Below are 23,534 nucleotides of genomic sequence, written 5' to 3'. Positions count from 1 at the left end.
ACAGTGTATGTGTATAATGATGCTATGTTATACTTCAGTGGTGTGTGTGTGTGTGTGTGTGTGTGTGTGCGTGTGCGCGCGTGCGTGCGTGTGCACGTGCACACGTGTGTTTGTGTGTGAGTGTTTATGTTTCTGCACTTTAGAGAGCACACTTGCTGTGACCATCTATTCGGCCAGAGGAAATTCGAAGTGGGACGGAGATCTTTTTACCACATTCCTCATAGCAGATAAACTAAGCCTTGACTATAGAATTCAATAGGTCTGACACTCTGTCATGACTGTCAATGGAGGCAGCAGACTGTAAAGTGTTTAATACGTCTCCCACAGAGCCCACAGCTCAGACTCTCCAGTTGTCTGTGTCTGAGAGCCGACTCAATGAGGCAACGAGTGCAGGATGGAAGAAGTACTTAGGTAGGCAACAGAATGACATCAGAGGGGTGCATCACAAAGCAGGATCCTATAAGTAAGCCAGCTGACTTCGATAAACATTGATATGTACTTGGGGATTTTCTATTTCATTAGGAAGGAAGCAAATTAATTTTGGGGGGAGATATATCCAGTAAATCATACCATTATAGTTTCTAGTCAGTCTTTTTTTCTGTGAACTGGGATTATATGGAGTTGTTTTGTTGTTGAATATATAGGGAAGATAGCTGGTTCTTTGATCCTGCCTTGTGACATCACGTTCTGCCTCTATCACCAAACTGAGTTTGACTTGATAAATAGATAAACAGTCAGGGTTGTTTTTCCCTCCAGTTTTGTGCAAGCAGTGATTCAGAGTTTTAAAAAAGCCAGTATTGATTTAACCTGTTATTGTACATGTTATGGGAAAGAGTTGGTGTCTAAACAATTGTGTGAAGAACATTTTGAAATCATTCACAATAGGGGGAGAGAAACTGTTGCAATATTTTGAATGAAAAGTGTCAGGGGGGAAGATTTTGTAGCCTATAAACTGAGAGAACGTGAGAAAGCGTCTTCCACTGTCTGCAAGATTAGAGATTAGTAGCGAGCAGGCAAGGCCAGTAAAAGAGGCCTTTCCATTCATATCTATATGGCTTCTATTCTCATTATACGTTCACACTAAGCTCAGATGAAAGTATTGCTGGAGCACTCTGAAGAGGACTTGTTGGAGTGGAGAGAGACTTACTCTTGGACTGGCAAAGCGGGTCTCTGTGAGTTTATCTCTCTCTCTCTCTCTCTCTCGCTCTCTCTCTCTCTCTCTCTCTCTCTGTCTCTGTCTCACATGCTCTCCTCCTCTCTCCTCCATCCCCCCCTCCTTCTAATCCTATCTGCCATTCATTCACTGGCTGCCTCTTGACAAAGCCCAGAGGGTATAGAGAGTTCCGGACATCCTTGGGCATTCTGTCATGAACAACTGGAGAGGGGGGATAATTCCTCTGACACTCCTGCAGCAGTAGCACACAGAACCCCAGACGCAACAGATAGAATAGAAACACCACAAATGATTCCCAACGTCACACCGCCTTGGAAAAAGGACTTCCTATTTTTATAAGGGGGGGTCTGTCGAGACGGGGCTAGGGTGAGGTTGGGGGCAGGGGTTTAGGGTGAGATGGTGTTGTGTCTCGTCGCCACTCTCTCTTTCAATTCAATTTCAATTTAAGGGCTTTATTGGCATTGTTAACATATGTTTACATTGTCAAAGCAAGTGAAATAGATAATAAATAAAAGTGAAATAAACAATACAAATGGACAGTAAACATTACACTCATAGAAGTTACAAAAGAATAAACACATTTCAAATGTCATATTATGTGAAAATAGTTAAAGTACATACATAAATATGGGTTGTATTTACAATGGTGTTTGTTCTTCACGAGTTGACCTTTTCTTGTGGCAACAGGTCACAAATCCTGCTGCAATGATGGCACACTGTGGTATTTCAACCAGTAGATATATGAGTTTATCAAAATTGGGTTTGTTTTCAAATTTTTTGTGGGTCTGTAATCTGAGGGAAATATGTGTCTCTAATATGGTCATACATTTGGCAGCAGGTTAGGGAGTGCAACTCAGTTTCCACCTCGTTTTGTGGGCAGTGTGCACATAGCCTGTCTTCCCTTGAGAGTCAGGTCTGCCTATAGTTAAAGCTTTCCTTAAGTTTGGGTCAGTCACAGTGGTCAGGTATTCTGCCACTGTGTACTCTCTGTGTAGGGCCAAATAGCATTCTAGTTTGCTCTGTTTTTTGTTAGTTCTTTCCAATGTGTCAAGTAATTATCTGTTTATTTCTCATGATTTGGTTGGGTCTAATTGTGTTGCTGTCCTGGGGCTCTGTGGGGTGTGTTTGTGTTTGTGAACAGAGCCCCAGGACCAGCTTGCTTAGGGGAGGTTCATCTCCCAGTAGGTGATGGCTTTGTTATGGAAGGTTTGGGAATCGCTTCCTTTTAGGTGGTTTTAGAATTTAATGTCTCTTTTCTGGATTTTGATAATTAGCGGGTATCAGCCTAATTCTGCTCTGCATGCATTATTTGGTGTTTTACGTTGTACACTGAGGATAATTTTGCAATTTGGTGTTTGTCCCATTTTGTGAATTCTTGGTTGGTGATCGGACCCCAGACCTCACAACCATAAAGGGCAATGGGTTTTATATCTGATTCAAGTATTTTTAGCCAGATCCTAATTGGTATGTCAAATTTTATGTTCCTTTTGATGGCATAGAATGCCCTTTTTGCCTTCTCTCTCTCCGACTACCTCTGTTTGTCTGTCTCTCTATCTCTCACTCTCTCTGCCTGGCCCTGAGTTCACTTCCCTTGTCCAGGGACGGGGCCCCTGTAATCCCCCTAGGGGACGACTTGAGGGGCCACTCCACAGAGTACACACAGAGGGTTAAATCCAATGGATCCCTCCTCTCGTGAAGTGCGAATAAGCAGTACCAAACTTTAGAGACATTGACACACTAGAAATTCAAATGTATTTAAATGTTGTTTTTTAAATGTTTTTTTTTAAATATTTGTCAATTTGCGCACAAGCAGGAATGTGTTCTGTTGAATGTGTGCGACCCACTCTATTCAGGTAATTTTTTGTTCTGTTAGACTAACATTGTGTGACAGAGTGCTGGCACCAGGACAGACAGACCCATTGATCAATCGACAGGCAGACAGGCAGACAGACAGACTAACAGACAGAGAGAGTTGAGACCCAGACAGACAGACTAACAGACAGAGAGAGCTGAGACCCAGACAGACAGACTAACAGACAGAGAGAGCTGAGACTGATAAGTGAAATAAATGATTATAGGTAAATGAGTAAAGAATCCACTCTGAAACCTATCTAATTAGTAATTAGTAGTTGATGTAGAATGTATAATGAATAGTTAAAGTACTGAACGTAAGTCCCATAAAGGTCTAGTAGAGGCTGGAGAGGGAGAGAAGTGTGTGTGTGTGATTAGTGGGCCTAAAGGAACTGTACACGTGTGTGTGTGTGTAGAGACCGGGAGTAGCCTTCAAGGCTCCCCTAATCTCGGGGGAAAGGAACAGGCAGCGCTGGATAGTGATTAACAGTGGTGGGAAATCCAGGGAGTGATACTGTTCACCTACTGTTTGTGTGTATGTGTGTGCGTAGGTTATCTACTTTTGGTGTGGAGGTGTGTGCGTAAGCAGAGAGAGAGGATAAAATGAACTTCTTTGTTAATATTGGGCAGAACGTACGGTTTATTCAGAGAACGAACCTTTTGCAGAATGCTGAGTCCTTGCCTAATTATTAACCCATTGTCTCACAAACCTTGGGAATTAGTCAAGGCTTATTGATTGTAAATTATTATCATGGGGATAAAATAATTCATATAACAGCTTGGTCCTTTGACAGCCGGAATTCAATACCCGCTCCTGTCGTTCCATGGAGACACCGAAACCGTGCACGGGCGGATGAAATATCCATAGATTAAAGACCTGGCCCCTTGCTGAGGGTTCTTTACAGGCCGGTGGCGAATTGGTATACGACAGAAGCGGTGACGAAATCCTACCAACATTGAAACCTCAGCTGCAAAAAAATAAGGTCAGTGCTCTTTATTCACGGATTTGGGGGATAGCACCTGTATGATTGCATTAAATGTTGAATTGACTGATGTGAGAGTGAAAGGCGGGAGTGTTTATAAAGGATTTTAATGTACTCTGGGTGTTAGACGCTGGTATATCCGAGGGGGTTTATATCTGGTGACATTTCTTTAGGATTTTTTATGGAGAAAAATGTTTTAAAGACAACGAAGTATTCTGTGCAAATGGAAGATAGGAATCGGGTATAAATCCAAACAGGAGGAGGAGGGGTCCGAAATGACTCCACGGTATCTGTGGCCACTACCAATGTAAACTAGCTAAATGTTGAGACCTTAAACGTAAAATTGGTTGAAAGACATTGGCACGAAACGTAAATTGGAAGGCGAAATATAGTAATATAATTATGAGGGAGGTCAGAGACATGATTACATTAATATAGGTCGCCTGTCTAAATACACCTAGGAGGGGATGGTCAGATCTTCCAGAGGTGCAACTCTAGGTCTGATTATCCATTGAAGGAGGGAAACCTAATATAGTGGAGTGAGATACGTGATATTAATGAGTCAATAATTGCAAGGAACGACAGAAAAATAGGCTGTTAACCTGTTTAGAATAGGGGGCAGTATTTTCACGGCCGGATAAAAAACGTACCCGATTTAATCTGGTTATTACTCCTGCCCAGAAACTAGAATATGCATATAATTATTTGATTTGGATAGAAAACACCCTAAAGTTTCTAAAACTGTTTGAATGGTGTCTGTGAGTATAACAGAACTCATATGGCAGGCCAAAACCTGAGAAGATTCCATACAGGAAGTGCCCTCTCTGACCATTTCTTGGCCTTCTGTAGCCTCTTTATCGAAAATAGAGGATCTCGGCTATAACGTGACATTTTCTAAGGCTCCCATAGGATCTCAGAAGGCGCCAGAACGGGGAATGATAACTCTGCAGTCCCTGGGCGAAAAACAGTAGGGCTTTTGGAAAGTGGTCGTTCTGAGAACAATGACACTGGTGCGCGTGTGCATGTGAAGACTCCATTTTCTATTTTCAGTGTTTGAACGAAAACAAGGTCTCCCGGTTGGAATGTTATCGCTATTTTACGAGAAAAATCGCATCAAAATTGATTTTAAACAGCGTTTGACATGCTTCGAAGTACGGTAATGGAATATTTTGAAATTCTTTGTCACGATACGCGCCGGCGCGTCACCCTTCAGATAGTGTCTTGAACGCAATAACAAAACGCAGCTATTTGAATATAACTATGGATTATTTGGAACCAAAACAACATTTGTTGTTGAAGTAGAAGTCCTGGGAGTGCATTCTGACGAAGAACAGCAAAGGTAATCCAATTTTTCTTATAGTAAATCTGAGTTTGGGGAGGGCCAAACTTGGTGGGTGTCAAATTAGCTAGCTGTGATAGCAGGTCTATGTACTCAGAATATTGCAAAATGTGCTTTCGCCGAAAAGCTATTTTAAAATCTGACACCGCGATTGCATAAAGGAGTTCTGTATCTATAATTCTTAAAATAATTGTTATGTATTTTGTGAACGTTAATCATGAGTAATTTAGTAAATTCACCGGATGTTTTTGGTGGGTATGCTAGTTCTGAACATCACACGCTAATGTAAAAAGCTGTTTTTTGATATAAATATGAACTTGATTGAACAAAACATGCATGTATTGTATAACATAATGTCCTAGGAGTGTCATCTGATGAAGATCATCAAAGGTTAGTGCTGCATTTAGCTGTGGTTTTGGTTTTTGTGACATATGCTTGCTTTGAAAATGGCTGTGTGATTATTTTTGGCAGGGTACTCTCCTGACATAATCTAATGTTTTGCTTTCGCTGTAAAGCCTTTTTGAAATCGGACAATGTGGTTAGATTAACGAGAGTCTTGTCTTTAAAATGGTGTAAAATAGTCATATGTTTGAGAAATTGAAGTTATAGCATTTGAGGTATTTGTATTTCGCGCCACGCGATTCCACTGGCTGTTGACTAGGAAACGTCCCACCGTGCCCAGGGAGGTTAACGGGAGATGAGCGTTCTATGCTGGGAAAAGATATAAGAAACATATATTTTGGGCCGAAATGGAGGAAGAAGTACGATTTTGATGGATGTTTAAATGTTGAAATGTTGAAAGATTGGAATCAATGGTTAAACAAATAAATAGGGTCTGTGGGCATAAGACAGAGAAGCAGCGTACAGAAGGCCTCGATACCGCTTGTGTTTGGCTGGCAGAAGCTAGAAAAAGAGCGGAGGGGGCCAAGAGAAAGGGAGCTACTAAGAATGAAGAATTAGGTAGCCAGGTGCAGACAGAGAGGACTCCCACGGCTCCCACAGAGACACCACCTAAGCTGAAATTGTACCCCTCCCTGGCAGACCAGGGGTGGCGGGAAAACCCAGATAACGAGGTGGTGGTAGTGAGACGGAGACAACCACATCAGGTGCCGCCCGTACCGTTACCCCCTCCCCCATATGTTGGTCCTCAGGGAGCCGAGGGAGGTAGAGAGGAAGAGACACAGAAAGGAGGACAGGATTTAGCAACTTTATTGAGAAAGTGGATAGACACAGAGGAAGGGAGAAAGATGGGAACTAGGGGAAGAGAGCGTGTTCTCGGTGCTGCACGACCCAGAGCCCTCAGAAGACTAATTTCCCATAACCAAAGTCCGAATAGGGATAGACGAGGAAAGTGGGGATGATTCGGAAGGGATAGAGGAGAAGGAGAGGACAGACAGTCAGTACCCTCTGATAGCCTTACCTAACCCCCGAGCTGGGGATGACGGACAGGGGCCGACACTGGAGGTATATAGAACATGGACTCAGAGGGATGTAGCCAGGGCAGTAGAAGGGGTAGGACATCCCAAGACAGGAATGGATGGGTTCAAGAGAGATTTGGATGCTCTGGCAGCCAGCTTTAAACTTAACACGGGTGAAGTAGAAAGAGCAGTTAGACAGCTGGTGGGAAAAGATTGGGCAGCAGTTCGGGGAAATTGGGTACCAGGACATGGTGATTTGATAGTAGTGCCCTGGGCGATAGATGGACAGTATGTCAAGAAAATCACACAGCTGTGTAATAATCTGAGGGACCATTATCACCAACATGCAGATTTCTCTAAGGTCCACGAGTGTAAACAAGAAGACAGTGAGACTATAAGCCAATACCTAGAGAGATTAAAGGACATGTTCAACGCAAATAGTGGGTTAATAGACCCCCCGGTAATGGATGGATTTGATGCACCGTATTATCAGCAATTAAAAATTGCTTTCCTCAGTGGAATGTGTCCAGAGATAAGTCGTGCGATCAAACAGAACCTCGTAGGGTGGGGGCTAGCAGAGCTGAGAGAAGTTAAGAGATATGCAGTTCACTATGAGCAGCATGGGAAAAGTGACAAAGAAAAGAAGGAACGGAAGAGAGCGGATTATTTGATGGCCACTCTAGGAGAGATTGCAGGGAGGGGTAGAGGTGACAGAAGAGAACGGAATAGCAGGACAGGAGAGAAAAAGGAATATAAATGTCTCAATTGTAGGAAGCTAGGACATTTTGCTAGAAATTGTGAAGCACCGTGTAACCACTGCAATAAAGTAGGCCATAATCACCGAGATTGTAAAAATAAATACTCCAACATTTGGAAATGGAGCTTATTGAACTACTCCGAAGAGAGGGGAAGAAGGGGTGTTTAACCTCTTAGGGCTAGGGGGCAGTATTTACACCGCCGGATAAAAAACGTACCCGATTTAATCTGGTTACTACTCCTACCCAGTAACTAGAATATGCATATACTTATTAGATATGGATAGAAAACACCCTAAAGTTTCTAAAACTGTTTGAATGGTTTCTGTGAGTATAACAGAACTCATATGGCAGGCAAAAACCTGAGAGATTCCTTTACAGGAAGTGGCCTGTCTGACCATTTATTGGCTTTCTTTGACATCTCTTTCCAAAACAAAGGATCTCTGCGGTAACGTGACACTTCCCACGGCTCCCATAGGCTCTCAGAGCCCGGGAAAAAGCTGAATGTCGTCTTTCCAGCCCAAGGCTGAAACACATTATCGCCTTTGTCAAGTGGCCGATCAGGGGACAGTGGGCTTAGGCGCGTGCACTGGTCGCCCCCGTCTTTCTTTTTTTCCCCTCTATTTACCGAAACGCAGATTCCCGGTCGGAATATTATTTCTTTTTTACGAGATAAATTGCATAAAAATTGATTTTAAACAGCGGTTGACATGCTTCGAAGTACGGTAATGGAATATTTCGATTTTTTTGGTCACGAAATGCGCCATGCTCGTAACCCTGATTTACCATTTCGGATAGTGTCTAGAATGCACGAACAAAACGCCGCTGTTTGGATATAACGATGGATTATTTGGGACCAAACCAACATTTGTTATTGAAGTAGAAGTCCTGGGAGTGCATTCTGACGAAGAACAGCAAAGGTAATAACATTTTTGTTATAGTAAATCTGATTTTGGTGAAGGCTAAACTTGCTGGGTGTCTAAATAGCTAGCCCATGATGGCTGGGCTATGTACTTAGAATATTGCAAAATGTGCTTTCACCAAAAAGCTATTTTAAAATCGGACATATCGAGTGCATAGAGGAGTTCTGTATCTATAATTCTTAAAATAATTGTTATGCTTTTTGTGAACGTTTATCGTGAGTAATTTAGTAAATTGTTAGTAAATTCCCCGGAAGTTTGCGGGGGGTATGCTAGTTCTGAACGTCACATGCTAATGTAAAAAGTTGTTTTTTGATATAAATATGAACTTGATTGAACAAAACATGCATGTATTGTATAACATAATGTCCTAGGAGTGTCATCTGATGAAGATCATCAAAGGTTAGTGCTGCATTTAGCTGTGGTTTGGGTTTATGTGACATTATATGCTAGCTTGAAAAATGGGTGTCTGATTATTTCTGGCTGGGTACTCTGCTGACATAATCTAATGTTTTGCTTTCGTTGTAAAGCCTTTTTGAAATCGGACCACCACACTCCTATTGAGATACAGCACTCACTTTATTCTCTTGGAATTACATGGTGTCATGAAGACATCCATAAGGATTACCTTTGCTGTTCTTCGTCAGAATGCACTCCCAGGACTTCTACTTCAACCACAAATGTTGTTTTGGTTCAAAATAATCCATAGTTATGTTCAAATATCCTCCGTTTTGTTTGTGCGTTCAGGTCCCTATCCGAAGGGTGATGCGCGGACGCATGTCGTGACAAAAATTTTCAAAATATTCCATTACCGCACTTAGAAGCATGTCAAACGCTGTTTAAAATCAATTTTTATGCTACTTTTCTTGTAAAATAGCGATAATATTCTAACCGGGCAACGTTGTATTCATTCAAAGGCTGAAAGAAAAAAAATTGAGAAGTCTCGTGTACGCGCATCTCAGTCTCACTGTCCCCAGGCTGACCACTTACAAACAGAGCTGTTGTACTTTGCCTAGAGACAGCAGACACCCCATTCCACTTTCTGGCGGCTTTAGAGAGCCAATAGAAGCCTTAGAAAATGTCACGTTGCAGCACAGATGCTGTATTTTCGATAGAGATGCAACAGAAGGACAACAAATTGTCAGACAGGGCACTTCCTGTATGGAATCTTCTCATGTTTTGGCCTGCCATATGACTTCTGTTATACTCACAGACACCATTCAAACAGTTTCAGAGTAGTAACCAGATTAAATCGGGTACGTTTTTTATCCGGCCGTGAAAATACTGCCCCCTATACCACAACAGGTTAAATAAAGTTGATATCACAAACATGAATACACAAATATAATAAACAATTTGCATATTCAACTAAAAAACCAACAGTACTCAAGGTTCTAAGAAATCGAGTTAGCACTTTCTTCAAGTCAAAAGTGTAAAAATGCTTTTAAACTTTTCAATCTTTGATAACAAAAGATACCTCTGTTTGGATTCTGTATCAGGGTAACATTTATAAATTGATGTTCGTTCATGGACAAGCTCATTGCTCATTGCCATATCTTCTGGCCGCAGAGTAATCTATAAAGAATGTACATCAGCCAGCATTATCAGTCAGCTCTTTAAAGTAGGGAGAGTCTCTTAGAAGGGGGTTTAAAACGGAACCCTGAAGTCGAGAGAGAGGGAGAGGGCATACCATGGGAGTGGGGTCAAGTGGCCGTTTGTCCAGCTGGATAGAGTGTGTGTGTGTGTGATTGTGTGTGTATGTGTGTGCAAGTGCATGTGTGTCTTTGTGTCTGTCTATGAATGTGTGTGTGTGAGACTGTTTTTGTGTGTGTGTGTCCATTCATTGGTGTATGTGTGTATGTGTGTGTGTTCAGAATCATTCCTTATCTTTGAAGAAGTGCTGGGATGAGATGGCTCACTTGCCGAGATGACTCCACTTCTCTGGTTCAGAGACAGGAGAAAGGAGAGTGCCTGCCTGTCTATTTACAGAGGAGCCAGGACTCCAGTGCATCTACAACCAGTGGATATCCTAAGAGTCTTGTACTACAGGACGGCTGGTGTGAGTGGAGGGCTCTACTGCAGGGCAGTTAGTGCTAGAGGAGATCAGTGTATTGCTGTATATTTTAGGGCAGGGGGATAAAGTCTGTATGCTAGTACAATCAAGGTTAGAATGGGTCCAGGGCTGAAGCTGTACCATTAGCCCCAGCTCAGAGTGACGGTCCTCAGGTATTTCCTCCTAAGAGAGCCAGGGTTGGAGTGGACCCAGAGGAGTGTTGGAGCTGCAAGTCAGAGCGGTGTATTTCAGGACAGACAGGGGAAAAAACCATCCAGGGCTTTATTACATCTACAACAAAGGAGGGTGGATGAAGGGAGGTGTTGCCCTTCTTTGACCACTGTGTGTTCCAGGCAAGCTATCCAGGGCTACAGTGGATCTACAGCACCTGTTTCCTGTACATCCAGGACTGGCGGAGAGGAGAACTGGATCTGCCTACACTATAATTGATTGGATTTACATAACGCCTTTCCAGTGCACAAAGCGCTTTACATGCCGCTGTAGGCTACACCAGGCAGCTCGTCCTTCTTCCCGAGGCAGCAGGACACCAGCGGTCAGAGTGCTGTATATCAGTGCATCCAGAAGAAGAGTGGATCCAGTGCCATATCTGATCTAAAACCAAGGAAGAGCATGGAGGTGTGGATGAGACCGCTGTGTTCCTGGACTGCTGTGTTCCTAGACCGCTGTGCTTCTAGACCGCTGTGTTCCTAGAGCGCTGTGTTCCTAGACCGCTGTGTTCCTAGACCGCTGTGTTCCTAGACCGCTGTGTTCCTAGACCGCTGTGTTCCTAGACTGCTGTGTTCCTAGACTGCTGTGTTCCTAGACCGCTGTGCTTCTAGACCGCTGTGTTCCTAGACCGCTGTGTTCCTAGACCGCTGTGTTCCTAGACCGCTGTGTTCCACTGTATTAGAATCCTCTTGTCTGTCTGAGAGGAAGACGTTCATCGGCCACCATTATGACGGAGTGGACGCTCCTCAAACGTCTCCTGGATGCCGTCCACCAGCACTCCACCATGATTGGACGCCTCTGGCTCACCATCATGGTGATCTTTCGCCTCCTCATCATTGCCGTGGCGACTGAGGATGTGTACGCCGACGAGCAGGAGATGTTTGTGTGCAACACCCTGCAGCCGGGCTGCGCCACAGTCTGCTATGATGCCTTCGCGCCCATCTCACAGCCGCGCTTCTGGGTCTTCCACATTATCAGCGTCTCGACTCCGTCTCTCTGTTTTATCATATATACGTGGCATAATCTGTCGAAGCTGCCGCAGGGACACCGCGGGCAGGGCCAGGGGGTTAACCCAAGGGACTTGCCTCGAGACGGGGGAAAGGATGGAGGTCGAGAGCCATTCAACCGGAGCTGCGACTCGGATAGCTGCTCCATCCGTTCACACCGGCACTTAGGTCACAGCTTGGCCAATGTCTTGGAGGGAATCACTGCCCAGAGTCAGAGCCTCCTAAAGGGAGCTGCCACCACTACAGCCACCACAGCCACCACCGCCATGTCTCTAACCCAGGCCAGGGCTCGCGTCTACAGGAATAGCCACTACGATGCACCGGGAGGTCCTGGAGGTGGAGGAGGAACCGGAGGCGTCCTCTCCAAGTACTACGTGTTCCATGTGTGTTTTCGGGCGCTGCTGGAGGTGGGCTTTGTCATGGCCCAGTGGTTTCTCTTTGGCTTCCGGGTGCCCGTCCACTTTTTGTGCAAGGCCCCACCCTGCACGCAGCCCGTGGACTGCTACGTGTCAAGGCCCACAGAGAAAACCATCTTCCTCCTCTTCATGTTCTGTGTGGGGCTCTTCTGCATCCTCCTCAACCTTCTGGAGCTTAATCATCTAGGATGGAAGAAGATCAGACACTCAGTGAGGCTCAGGGAGGGAGGATCATGGGGGAATTATGGGGTAGAGAAAGTGGGGCAGGAAACCTTTGAGACTTTCGCTCCTGACAGCCCCTCACTGATGTCGTCTCTCGGCCTTAGGGATGTCACCAGTACGACGTTGGATCTGGTAGTCGACCACCGGCCTGACTGGACCTGTGCTGGGAACTGTTCCCCATTTAATAAGGAGCCTGATGCTGGTATAGAGACAGGGCTGCAGCTTCCCAACAACCAGGAGCTCCAGAGAGGAGAGACACAGCTTCTGAAGAGCAAGAGGGAGGGCTGGAAATCCAAGCTGCGCAGTACGGAGGTCTGGATATGAATGAAAGAACTGAAACGCTGTATAGTGCTTTGGCATTATTCCATGACAGCTACTAGGGAAGAACTTATGTTACAGAACGCTGTATTTGCAAGTCCATACAGATGTACTGTGGTACTCATCACTGGTAATGTTGTTTCCCAAGAAGATAGAGAAAATACAACAAACAGAGTACCTGAGTGTCTGAGGTGTGGATTTGAGTGAACATTTTACCAAGCTTCCCTCAGCACTGTGCTGTTTACAACTGTGGTTCTCAAGCATTTATGACGCACAAAAACCTTTAGGAATAGTGACACATTTTGACTGACTCCAAATTTTGGACTAAAGCTAGAATAGAACAAGTCGTTCCAGCCACAACCCAAAAGATTTTAGCCCTCACCTGCCATTTGGGAATCACTGGTCTATAGACATTATATACTTGGTGAGTCTTAAAACCTGAAATCCACTAAAAGGATGAAAATGTACATTTTCCACCAATGTTGTAATGTACCAAGGTCAGTTCTATGCGTGTCAATTGTCCTATATGTGGAAAATGTTACTTCGTAGCAGGGCTCTGAGCCCTCAATTATGAGGGCTATTTATATCATTTGTATATTTCAATTGAAAGCTATGGAAGGGCTAAAGTCAATTCCATTTCCACTCAAGTCTATTCAGGAAAGGAATTCATTGTCCATCACTTTCAATACTTATGAGGATTTTTTAAAAGTTTTTCATTCACTGGGTTGGTCGTTCGAATGGAACTGAGCCCAACCTGCTAAGGTGAGTGTACACCTGCATACTGGAGCTGTGCTGTGTATGGTAGGAACAAATAAATACTAAAAAGGTAAATGTGTTAAAAGTTTTTAAACAATTTTAAAACAACATCAAAGATGGCTCAGTATTTGCTTTTCATTTATTTACGCAATATACAGTACGTATTATTATATTCATTTACAACATCAATAAAACACATTTTATATAGATTATGTTACAGAAATAAAATACAAAAAGGAGGTCATGAAGTATGTACAGCCAGTTTCCATTGACTAACTTTGGAGTGAAGTGACACTGAACAGAGTGGTTTCAGAGCTGGTTAAGTAGAGCAAAGAGAGCGTTAACAGTGGACATGGACATATAGTCCAGCTGTAGTGTTGGGGAAGTGTCATCTCAGTCATCACACAGTGGCTTTGTCCCAAATGGGACGGACACACACACTGTCAACCATCAGACAGACACCTTACGAAAGCAGCAGGCTATTACAGAACAGAAGGGTTGGGCTTCAGAACAATCTCCCTCCACATTGAAGGTTTTTCCATTTCTTATGCTGCCTCCTACAAAATCTGTTTTCTCTCTCACAATCAAATCCATGGCTACAGTCTTTCTTTTTAAATCATGCAAACAGGGGTTTTCCATATTCACTAGCATTATGAAAACAGTGTGTATTACCTTTAGACACCTTTGGACATAGTCCTATATTTCCCCTGTTGTTTAGTTAGTGTAGTTGGTCCAGAACATGGTTATACTTATAGAAAGAAGATGCTTAAGAATGTTTAAGTGTATTTTGGTAGAAATATCCAATCCAGACTTTTGGGTAAAGGGAATGTCCACACACTACAGTGGCTTTTTAAATACTGTTTTTCTAAATGAAAAAGGAAAACAAATGACCATACATGATGATGATTCAGTTATGGCATTGTTGTTCAATCAATATGGAGTTATCCATTCTGTTGAATGGTGAACATATAAAATCCAGAGCTATATATACACAGTACATAATACTTATTATAGGGCTCTGATAAATTCCATTCTCAGCAGAGAGAGAGGCTATTGGCAGTTAAAAAGCAACTATCGGGCTAAAGAGACGTGTCAATTAGAAGGTCAGGTCAGAGCAATGCTGCACTTCCTAAATAAGCCCAGGGTTATCAGACTTCAGACATGATACTAGACAGGCATATCTCATTAAAGGCACACTTCATTGCTTCTATTTCTGGTCACCTGTGAGGCCTTAGATAACACTTGTTTGTTTTGGAGGCTTGAGAGTCTTCGCAAGTGCAAAGTAGAAAGACAAAGAAGAGCCTGATTGATGTGAATCAAACAATGTTAGTTTTTGTTTGTGTGTTTGGTTTCGAGTGTGTAAGTACTTTGTGGCGCTACCACAGGGGAAAGAAAAGTGACAGAGTATGCCTTTAATGTGTATAATTTTGAGACTTCATTCAATCTACAATGGTGGTCTGACGTTACATGGCAGACAAACTGTTTCATCACATACAGTACATATCGTGGTCCATATCAACCTATATATTCACCATGGTGATAACTTAACAGACAGTACTGATGTGATATAGATATTTCCTCTCATGGTGAAGGACATAGAAAGTGCAGTGCTTGAGGAGAAACTAGAAAACATACAGTATGTGCATGTCCGGAGGTGCGCGTTCGGGTCTAAAGCTTTTTAACATTTTAAAAAGCACTTAAACGGTCCAAGTGGGTCAAGGCATTCACCCCCGTCTGACACAGAACAGTGGTACAGTCCTTAGAGGAGTCTTTACGTCACAGTAAGACCAGACCATGTAAACACAGAGAGAGAGAGGGACATTCAGAGTTGTAAAATCAGTTCCTTACAGTTTAAAAATATGTGTTTGGGATAACACTTAAGAGCACAACAGGCAGACAGGCAGGCAGGCAGACGGAGGTACAGAGAGACAGACAACAGGAACAACTCTGGACACATGTTAAAGCCTATAATAACCTAGAACTAGGGACTAGAGTTTGTCTTGGTCAGGTAACATGGTCAGGCATAACTCCTGGCCCTACAGATAACAGCAGAGAAAAGGAACAAAAAGACCACTCCTAACTCAACATCAACACTTGAAGAGTTACACAGGAAAACCCTAACCAAACGGAGATGCACAGTAGCAATGTGGATTTTTCCAGGAGACTCCACTTTGTTTTCTCATGGTGGCAGATCATGAGAAAAGCATCATCTTTGATAACCTGGAAAGACTTTCTTCAGTTTACAACCAGAAAATATTTCAAACCATCAGTGGTTTCTGTTACACAGCGATTTTCAGGTGATTATTTTAGTCGTCTTGTCTGATGGTGTCACCTGTAGCTGCTCCAATTGGAACACTGTTTGGGGGAGGAACCCTGATTTTCACTTTCACAAACAATGAAAAGAACAATGTAGAAAATAAATATTGTAAAAGACAAAGATTAAAGCAGTACATTTGCTTCACTCTGCCTTCTGATAGACTGCTTAGAATGTCCACTTCCTTCCTTATACCTGTCCAATCTTTTCAGATCTACAAAAGTGTCTAGGGTATAGGGTCGATTTGGGATTCAGTACTGTGTTTCTAAGGCTGAGGGTGAAGGGTAGGGACTGGAGGCTGGGGGTTGATGACTGGAGGCTTGAGGCTGGGGATTGAAGTCTGATGAAATGGACACTGTGTATAATCCCAAATCGACCCCAAGACCCTGCGCCCTACGCACCTGTGGAGATCTGAGCGGATTCGACCGGTGCAATCTATATGGAAATAGCTCTCAGATCAAAATAACAAAACCCTCTCAGATCTCCACAGGTGCATAGGGTGTAGGGACTGGGGCGGCTGTGAGGAGGTTGGGCTCTGGAGATTGGTCCCTGATTGGGTGGTGTCCTGTCTGTTCCTGTCTTACTGGGGCAGGGGTACGATAACCTCCACATAGTTGATTGGGAAGAAGCCAGAGTCTCCGTTTATCATGCCTTCGTACCAGTTGTCATCTATCTGGTTGGTGAGGATGATGATGTCACCCTCCTTAAAGCCCAGCTCGCCATCGTTCTCTGGCTCAAAGTCATACAGGGACCTGGCACACGGCTGGTCCAGCACCTCCGATTCTGGAGGGAGGGAGAAGAAGGGGTGGGGGGGGGGGAGGAGAAGGGGTGAGGGAGGGAGGAGAAGAGGTGAAGGGGGAGAGGGAAGGAGAGGGGGATGGGGGTAGGAGAAGAGGGAGAATAATAGAGAACTGTCAAACACCAGCATGTATCGTCTTCTGTTCCCAGGAGTGTATCTTCCTCTGATAAGGATCTGATGTGGGTTGGTGCAGCAAAACAAATCCAACACATTAAGACAAACAGACAGTGGTGTGATAGTGACAGTATGGAGGAGTAGAGGACAGTTACAGTAGACTGGGTTGTTGTTGGAGCAAGGTATGAGTGTGTGTGTGTGTGTGTGTGTGTGTGTGTGTGTGTGTTACTCACGGTGGCCGTTGAACGTGGGACTCTCTGGCCAGGACAGAGGAACGATGGTGAAGGGATCAGCTGGGTGAGAGATGGATGGAGAAATATGGAGATGGAAGATGAGAAAAGCACCAACAAACACAATGCCTGTAACTTTCCTAAAATTCCCAGGTTTTCCAGATATCCTCAAAGGAGGACCCCGGGATGTACTGCTTTTTCAATCCTGATTCCAGGAATCTTCCAACACGATTTTTTGTTTGAAATTTACGTGAATTTTGCGACCCTACCCTACTCATGACATGATGACTCCTGCCATGGTTGAAACAGCAACCAATATCTGATGAATGAATAATAAATTGACTGACGCCTCCCGAGTGGCACACTGCATCGCAGTGCTGGAGGCGTCACTACAGACCCGGGTTTGATCCCAGGCTGTGTTGCAGCCGGCCGCGACCGGGAGACCCATGAGGCGGCGCACAATTGGCCCATTGTTGTCCGGGTTAGGGGAGGGTTTGGCCGGACGGGATGTCATTGTCCCATCGCGCTCTAGCGACTCCTTGTGGCGGGCCAGGCGCATGCACGCTGACTTCGGTCGCCAGCTGTACAGTGTTTCCTCGGACACGTTGGTGCGGCTGGCATCCGGGTTAAGCGAGCAGTGTGTCAAGAAGCAGTGAGGCTTGGCGGGGTCTCCCGAGTCCGTACAGGAGTTTCAGCAATGGGACACAACTGTAACTACCAATTGGATATCACAAAACTGACTGACAAACTTTAATCTGAGGATAACAGCTTTTATCTTAATCTTTTAAACCTATTACAGATGTGATCTTTTCAGTGTGCTATTTGTAAAGGCTCTTAACGGTATAGGGGGAAGTTGACCTTAGACGCTGATCCTGGGTCCGTTTTGCATTTTTCCCACTAATGGTTTAACCCAGAACAATTTTCATGAAGGTTGTTACACCCTCTAACCACAAGAGGGCAGCAAACAGCTTTTTTAAAGTCACACTGATGGAGCCAGAGAACTTGCAAGTAATTATTTGGCTAAAAATGATCATGACTTCACAGGAGTTTTGATTTGCCTCAGATTATCTCTAGAGAGTCAGAATAAGTCATTCTTAAGACTATGTATGGGTGCGACACCTGTTTGATGTGATCAGTCCAAGTATACCTACTTTTCCCATTTCCATTAACTGTGTGGTTGATCTGGATGTCTGCAAAGAACCACAGAAACATATAACATGACTTATGACTTGGGAAAAATAACAGTGGGTGAAAGGATAACTTGGACAAACTGATGGGGTTGATCAAAACAAATATGAGCAGAGTTGACACACACACACACACACACACACACACACACACACACACACACACACACACACACACACACACACACACACACACACACACACAGAGTACAGTACCTGAGGACTTGAGTGAGGAGCTATATGATCCATTGTGCTGAGTGTTGTCTATGGTCTCAATGCTGCTCATGATGGATTTTGGTTTAAATTCTCTCTTCGGTCGACTGCTGGCTGAGGATATCCTGTGAGAGGCATTATGATGTTATCCACTGTGGCCCAACAACATGTGTACATTACTGGCTGAGGATATCCTGTGAGAGGCATTATGATGTTATCCACTGTGGCCCAACAACATGTGTACATTACTGGCTGAGGATATCCTGTGAGAGGCATTATGATGTTATCCACTGTGGCCCAACAACATGTGTACATTACTGGCTGAGGATATCCTGTGAGAGGCATTATGATGTTATCCACTGTGGCCCAACAACATGTGTACATTACTGGCTGAGGATATCCTGTGAGAGGCATTATGATGTTATCCACTGTGGCCCAACAACATGTGTACATTACTGGCTGAGGATATCCTGTGAGAGGCATTATGATGTTATCCACTGTGGCCCAACAACATGTGTACATTACTGGCTGAGGATATCCTGTGAGAGGCATTATGATGTTATCCACTGTGGCCCAACAACATGTGTACATTACTGGCTGAGGATATCCTGTGAGAGGCATTATGATGTTATCCACTGTGACCCAACAACATGTGTACATTACTGGCTGAGGATATCCTGTGAGAGGCATTATGATGTTATCCACTGTGACCCAACAACATGTGTACATTACTGGCTGAGGATATCCTGTGAGAGGCATTATGATGTTATCCACTGTGGCCCAACAACATGTGTACATTACTGGCTGAGGATATCCTGTGAGAGGCATTATGATGTTATCCACTGTGACCCAACAACATGGGCCACAGTGGATAACATCATAATGCTTCTCACTGGCTGCAGAGTCTAAAGTGGTTTCCTCCTCACCTTGTCCTGTTTCCTTCAATTGGTTGGTTTTCAATTTAGTGCAATTAGAATGTGAATTGAGGATTATTTTTTTATTCAGGCAGTGAATTTCAACTTGAATCAGAATTACTGAATTGAAAACTGAAAAGGTGAAAGCAAAATGGTGGATGCTCACTAGGGAGTTGCTTTCACGTGTCCAGGTCTTTCACATCAGTGCAGAATAAGGGAAGGAGACGAGGAGGCAGGCTGTTTAGGGACTGTGGAGTGTGATAGCTGTAGTTAGTTAGTTGACTAGACGAGGAGGCAGGCTGTTTAGGGACTGTGGAGTGTGATAGCTGTAGTTAGTTAGTTGACTAGACGAGGAGGCAGGCTGTTTAGGGACTGTGGAGTGTGATAGCTGTAGTTAGTTAGTTGCCTGTTTTGTAGTTGGGTGTTGAGGTCTTCTAGGATCTCCAAGGACTGACGGTGGTAGTCTAACGCTGCTTCAACCAATGCTGACAGCTGACTCACCTGCTCCACCTACCAAACACACAACACAAGAATATTATCCATCTTATCAAGCACTTTTTATCTTGTATGAAGAAAACTATTTCTTGGTAAGATTGACATTGTGATTGTACTGTAAAGTGTTGTCAATACGGGATATACAACTGTTGTTGTCAATACGGGATATACAACTGTTGTTGTCAATACGGGATATACAACTGTTGTTGTCAATACGGGATATACAACTGTTGTTGTCAATACGGGATATACAACTGTTGTTGTCAATACGGGATATACAACTGTTGTTGTCAATACGGGATATACAACTGTTGTTGTCAATACGGGATATACAACTGTTGTTGTCAATACGGGATATACAACTGTTGTTGTCAATACGGGATATACAACTGTTGTTGTCAATACGGGATATACAACTGTTGTTGTCAATACGGGATATACAACTGTTGTTGTCAATACGGGATATACAACTGATTGATTGATTCAGATCCTATTGTATTTTTTCATGCTTCGTAAACAACAGGTGTGGACTAACAGTGAAATGCTTTCTGATGGGAAAGAAAATAGAGAAATAATAGAAAAGTAAAACACCTAATAATAAAAGTAATAATAGATACATAATGAGTAACTATAACTTGTCTATATACAAGAGGTACCAGTACTGAGTTGATGTGCAGGGGTATGAGGTAATATATAGAGTACTGAGTTGATGTTAAACTTGTCTATATACAAGAGGTACCAGTACTGAGTTGATGTGCAGGGGTATGAGGTAATAACTTGGCTATATACAAGAGGTACCAGTACTGAGTTGATGTGCAGGGGTATGAGGTAATAACTTGGCTATATACAAGAGGTACCAGTACTGAGTTGATGTGCAGGGGTATGAGGTAATTGAGGTAGATAGGTACATATAACTAGGAATAAAGTGACAGATAATAAACAGTAGCAGCAGCGTATGTGATGCGTCAAAAAAGTTAGTGCAAAAAGGGTCAATGTTATTTGGTTACTATTTAACTAACTATTTATCAGTCTTATGGTTTGAGGGTAGAAGCTGTTCAGGGTCCTGTTGGTTCCAGACTTGGTGCATCGGTACCACTTGACACGCAGTAGCAGAGAGAACAGTCTATGACTTGGGTGGTTGGAGTCTGAAAAAATGTTGGGCTTTCCTCTGACACCGCCTGGTATAGAGGTCCTGGATGGCAGGGAGCTCGGTCCCAGTGATGTACTGGGCCGTCCGCACTACCCTCTGTGGTACCTTGCAGTTGGATGCCAAGCTGTTGCCATACCAAGTGGTGATTCAGCCAGTCAAGATGCTCTCAATGGTGCAGCTGTAAAACATTTTGAGGATCTGAGGGCCCATGCCTAATATTTTCAGCCTCCTGAGGGGGTGTGTTTGGACCATGATAGATCCTTAGTGATGAGGACACCGAGGAACTTGAAGCTCTCAACCTGCTCCACTACAGCACCGTCGATGTGAATGGGGGCGTGCTCAGCTCTCTGTTTCCTGTAGTCCACGACCAGCTCCTTTGTCTTGCTGACGTTGAGGGAGAAGCTGCTTGATTGATTCTGCTAGCAGGGTGTTTAGGCCTCAGAGTTCCAGCGAGTGTCACAGACAGAGAGAGAACGTGTTTACAAAACCCTATAACTTTAATCATGAAACCCTCACTGAACCCTCTCTCTGGTTAGGACATAGAGACAAACTCTGTGACCTTTCAGCTGCAGCAGAGGCTACCATCCCCCACCTCAGCCTGACTCCTTTGTCCAGTAGCAGAGGCCACTAGGCCTGTTAGGGACCAGGTTGCCAGGGAACAGTCAGCTGACCTGGTCAGCCAATCACAGGTCCTATCTGGTGAGGTAACAGACCTATTCAAGCCTGTTCTTTAGTTGGACACAGGGGGTGCAGAGAGATAACAGGTCAGAAGAACTCTGCACCACCTCAACACTGGGCCCTTCCTACAAGGACAAGAACTCTGCACCACCTCAACACTGGGTTCTTCCTACAAGGACAATAACTCTGCACCACCTCAACACTGGGCCCTTCATACAAGGACAAGAACTATGCACCACCTCAACACTGGGCCCTTCCTACAAGGACAATAACTCTGCACCACCTCAACACTGGGCCCTTCCTACAAGGACAATAACTCTGCACCACCTCAACACTGGGCCCTTCCAACAAGGACAAGAACTCTGCACCACCTCAATTTATATATATATATATATATACATTTTTTTTACCTTTATTTAACTAGGCAAGTCAGTTAAGAACACATTCTTATTTACAACGACAGCCTAACAGGAAACAGTGGGTTAACTGCCTTGTTCAGGGGCAGAACAACAGATTTTTACCTTGTCAGCTCAGAGATTCGATCCAGCAACCTGGCCTAACGCTCTAACCACTAGGCTACCTGCCACCTCAACACAACTCACCCTGGACTCTTCCTACAAGGACAAGCCTCCACCCTGGACTTCCCAATCGTGTGTTAGTGCGTCACTGTGGTCAGGGTGAGTTGTGTTGAGGCGGCAGGTAACAGCTTGGCATCCAACCGCAAGGTACCACAGAGGATACGATTCTATTCCTCTTCGCTGTGTGTGTGTGTGTGTGTGTGTGTGTGTGTGTGTGTGTGTGTGTGTGTGTGTGTGTGTGTGTGTGTGGTGTGTGGTGTGTGTCTGTTTGGTGTATGGAAATAAAGTGTGAATTGTATCCCTGCCTCTTACTGGTCATCTCCATCCACTAACTGGGGCGCTTGGACAGTTGCACCTATAATGGAAACTGGCACCTCTATTGCAGACCACCACATGGTGGCACTCTTTTTCAGAGAGAGAGAAAGAGAGAGAGAAAGAGAGAGAGAGAACCGTTACAACAGGTAGCGTATGCCTCTACTATTCACTCACATCGTTCTCCAGGAAGTTGAACATGCTCCTCTCGGCCAGCTCTTTGCTCTCCTCAAACTTCTCAACCGCCTGACGGATCTCCTCGTCAGGCACCTTCCCCTGACGCTTCTTCTTATAGTCAAAGTCCAACCGCCTCCCTTCCAGCTTCTTCAGGTGATGCTGCACACAAAACAATCAGGAGAGATGATTGACAAGGGGCAATATGGGGCAGTACAGAGGCTCTTCCCAGGAGGAATTGACGACGGCCCTCCTCAAAACCTTTATGAAACATTTAAAATAACTAATACAAATTAAACATATTGTGAAATCACCTTTGTGAATAGAATTGCAAGTATACAACTTTTATGCACATCCCATATGGGTCCTGGTCAAAAGTAGTTCACTATAAAGGGAACAGGGTGCCATTTGTGATGCGCACGTGGAGTTCTGAAAGCTAACGGAAACTGAGATGTATTATACCACTGACCGTGATCTCCTTGAGGTCTTTGTCCTGTAAGTTCTGGAGTGGGTCAATAAAGTTTTGTTTGACACTGATGTCCAGAGAGTCTTTCACGTCGGCCATCTGCCTCATGGCCTCACCGATGTCCACCAACGCACTGCCTGCAGACAAAAAATGCCTGGGTCGTATTCACAAGGTACCAAACAGAAGAAAACAGGCCAAAACTGGGAGGGACTTACCCGAACTTGTCCAATAAGAAACACTTTCATTTTCTGTTGCAAAACCTTTTTCTACGGTTTAACACAATACGACCCTGCTGTCAGATACAAGCGAAACATGTGAAACAGAAACATGGTGGTTCTGATGGCGAGTGGGTTTGAGAGTAAGGTGCTAGCAAAACACCAGGGTTGAGGGTTTGATTCCCGCATGGTTCACTTTCACTGAATTCATGTGTCACTAACAACTTACAGCAAGAAGGTGATGCAGGACAAATG

General features: G+C 44.1%; 2 protein-coding genes across 3 annotated transcripts in view; one reads left to right on the top strand and one right to left on the bottom strand.

Moving 5' to 3' along the window:
* The first annotated feature begins 10,596 nt into the window (after positions 1–10,596).
* LOC106592253 (gap junction delta-2 protein-like) lies at positions 10,597–13,243 on the top strand. Its single transcript, XM_045708014.1, has one exon. The coding sequence runs from the start codon at positions 11,449–11,451 to the stop codon at positions 12,688–12,690; it is 1,242 nt and encodes a 413-aa protein (XP_045563970.1). The 5' UTR covers positions 10,597–11,448; the 3' UTR covers positions 12,691–13,243.
* Positions 13,244–13,561: 318 nt separating this feature from the next.
* LOC106583399 (endophilin-A3) overlaps positions 13,562–23,534 on the bottom strand; it is a 39,052-nt gene continuing 29,079 nt past the window's right edge. The window contains exons 5-11 of one of the 2 annotated variants that reach the window (XM_045708015.1): positions 23,068–23,201; positions 22,602–22,760; positions 19,618–19,721; positions 18,301–18,422; positions 18,049–18,087; positions 16,901–16,960; positions 13,562–16,537 (exon numbers count right to left, since the gene is read on the bottom strand). In XM_045708015.1, the coding sequence (XP_045563971.1) occupies positions 16,335–16,537; positions 16,901–16,960; positions 18,049–18,087; positions 18,301–18,422; positions 19,618–19,721; positions 22,602–22,760; positions 23,068–23,201 (821 nt within the window). In that variant the 3' untranslated portion in view covers positions 13,562–16,334. The remainder of the gene's footprint in view (positions 16,538–16,900; positions 16,961–18,048; positions 18,088–18,300; positions 18,423–19,617; positions 19,722–22,601; positions 22,761–23,067; positions 23,202–23,534) is intronic. The other variant, XM_045708016.1, reaches the window with a different exon arrangement.

This window comes from Salmo salar, chromosome ssa26 (genome assembly GCF_905237065.1).
Source record: "Salmo salar chromosome ssa26, Ssal_v3.1, whole genome shotgun sequence".
NCBI lineage: Eukaryota > Metazoa > Chordata > Actinopteri > Salmoniformes > Salmonidae > Salmo > Salmo salar.
This window is presented reverse-complemented; position numbering and strand designations above follow the sequence as displayed.

Coding starts and splice junctions, on each gene's coding strand:
- LOC106592253 (XM_045708014.1), top strand. CDS start 11,449: ATGACGGAGTGGACGCTCCTCAAACGTCTCCTGGATGCCGTCCACCAG.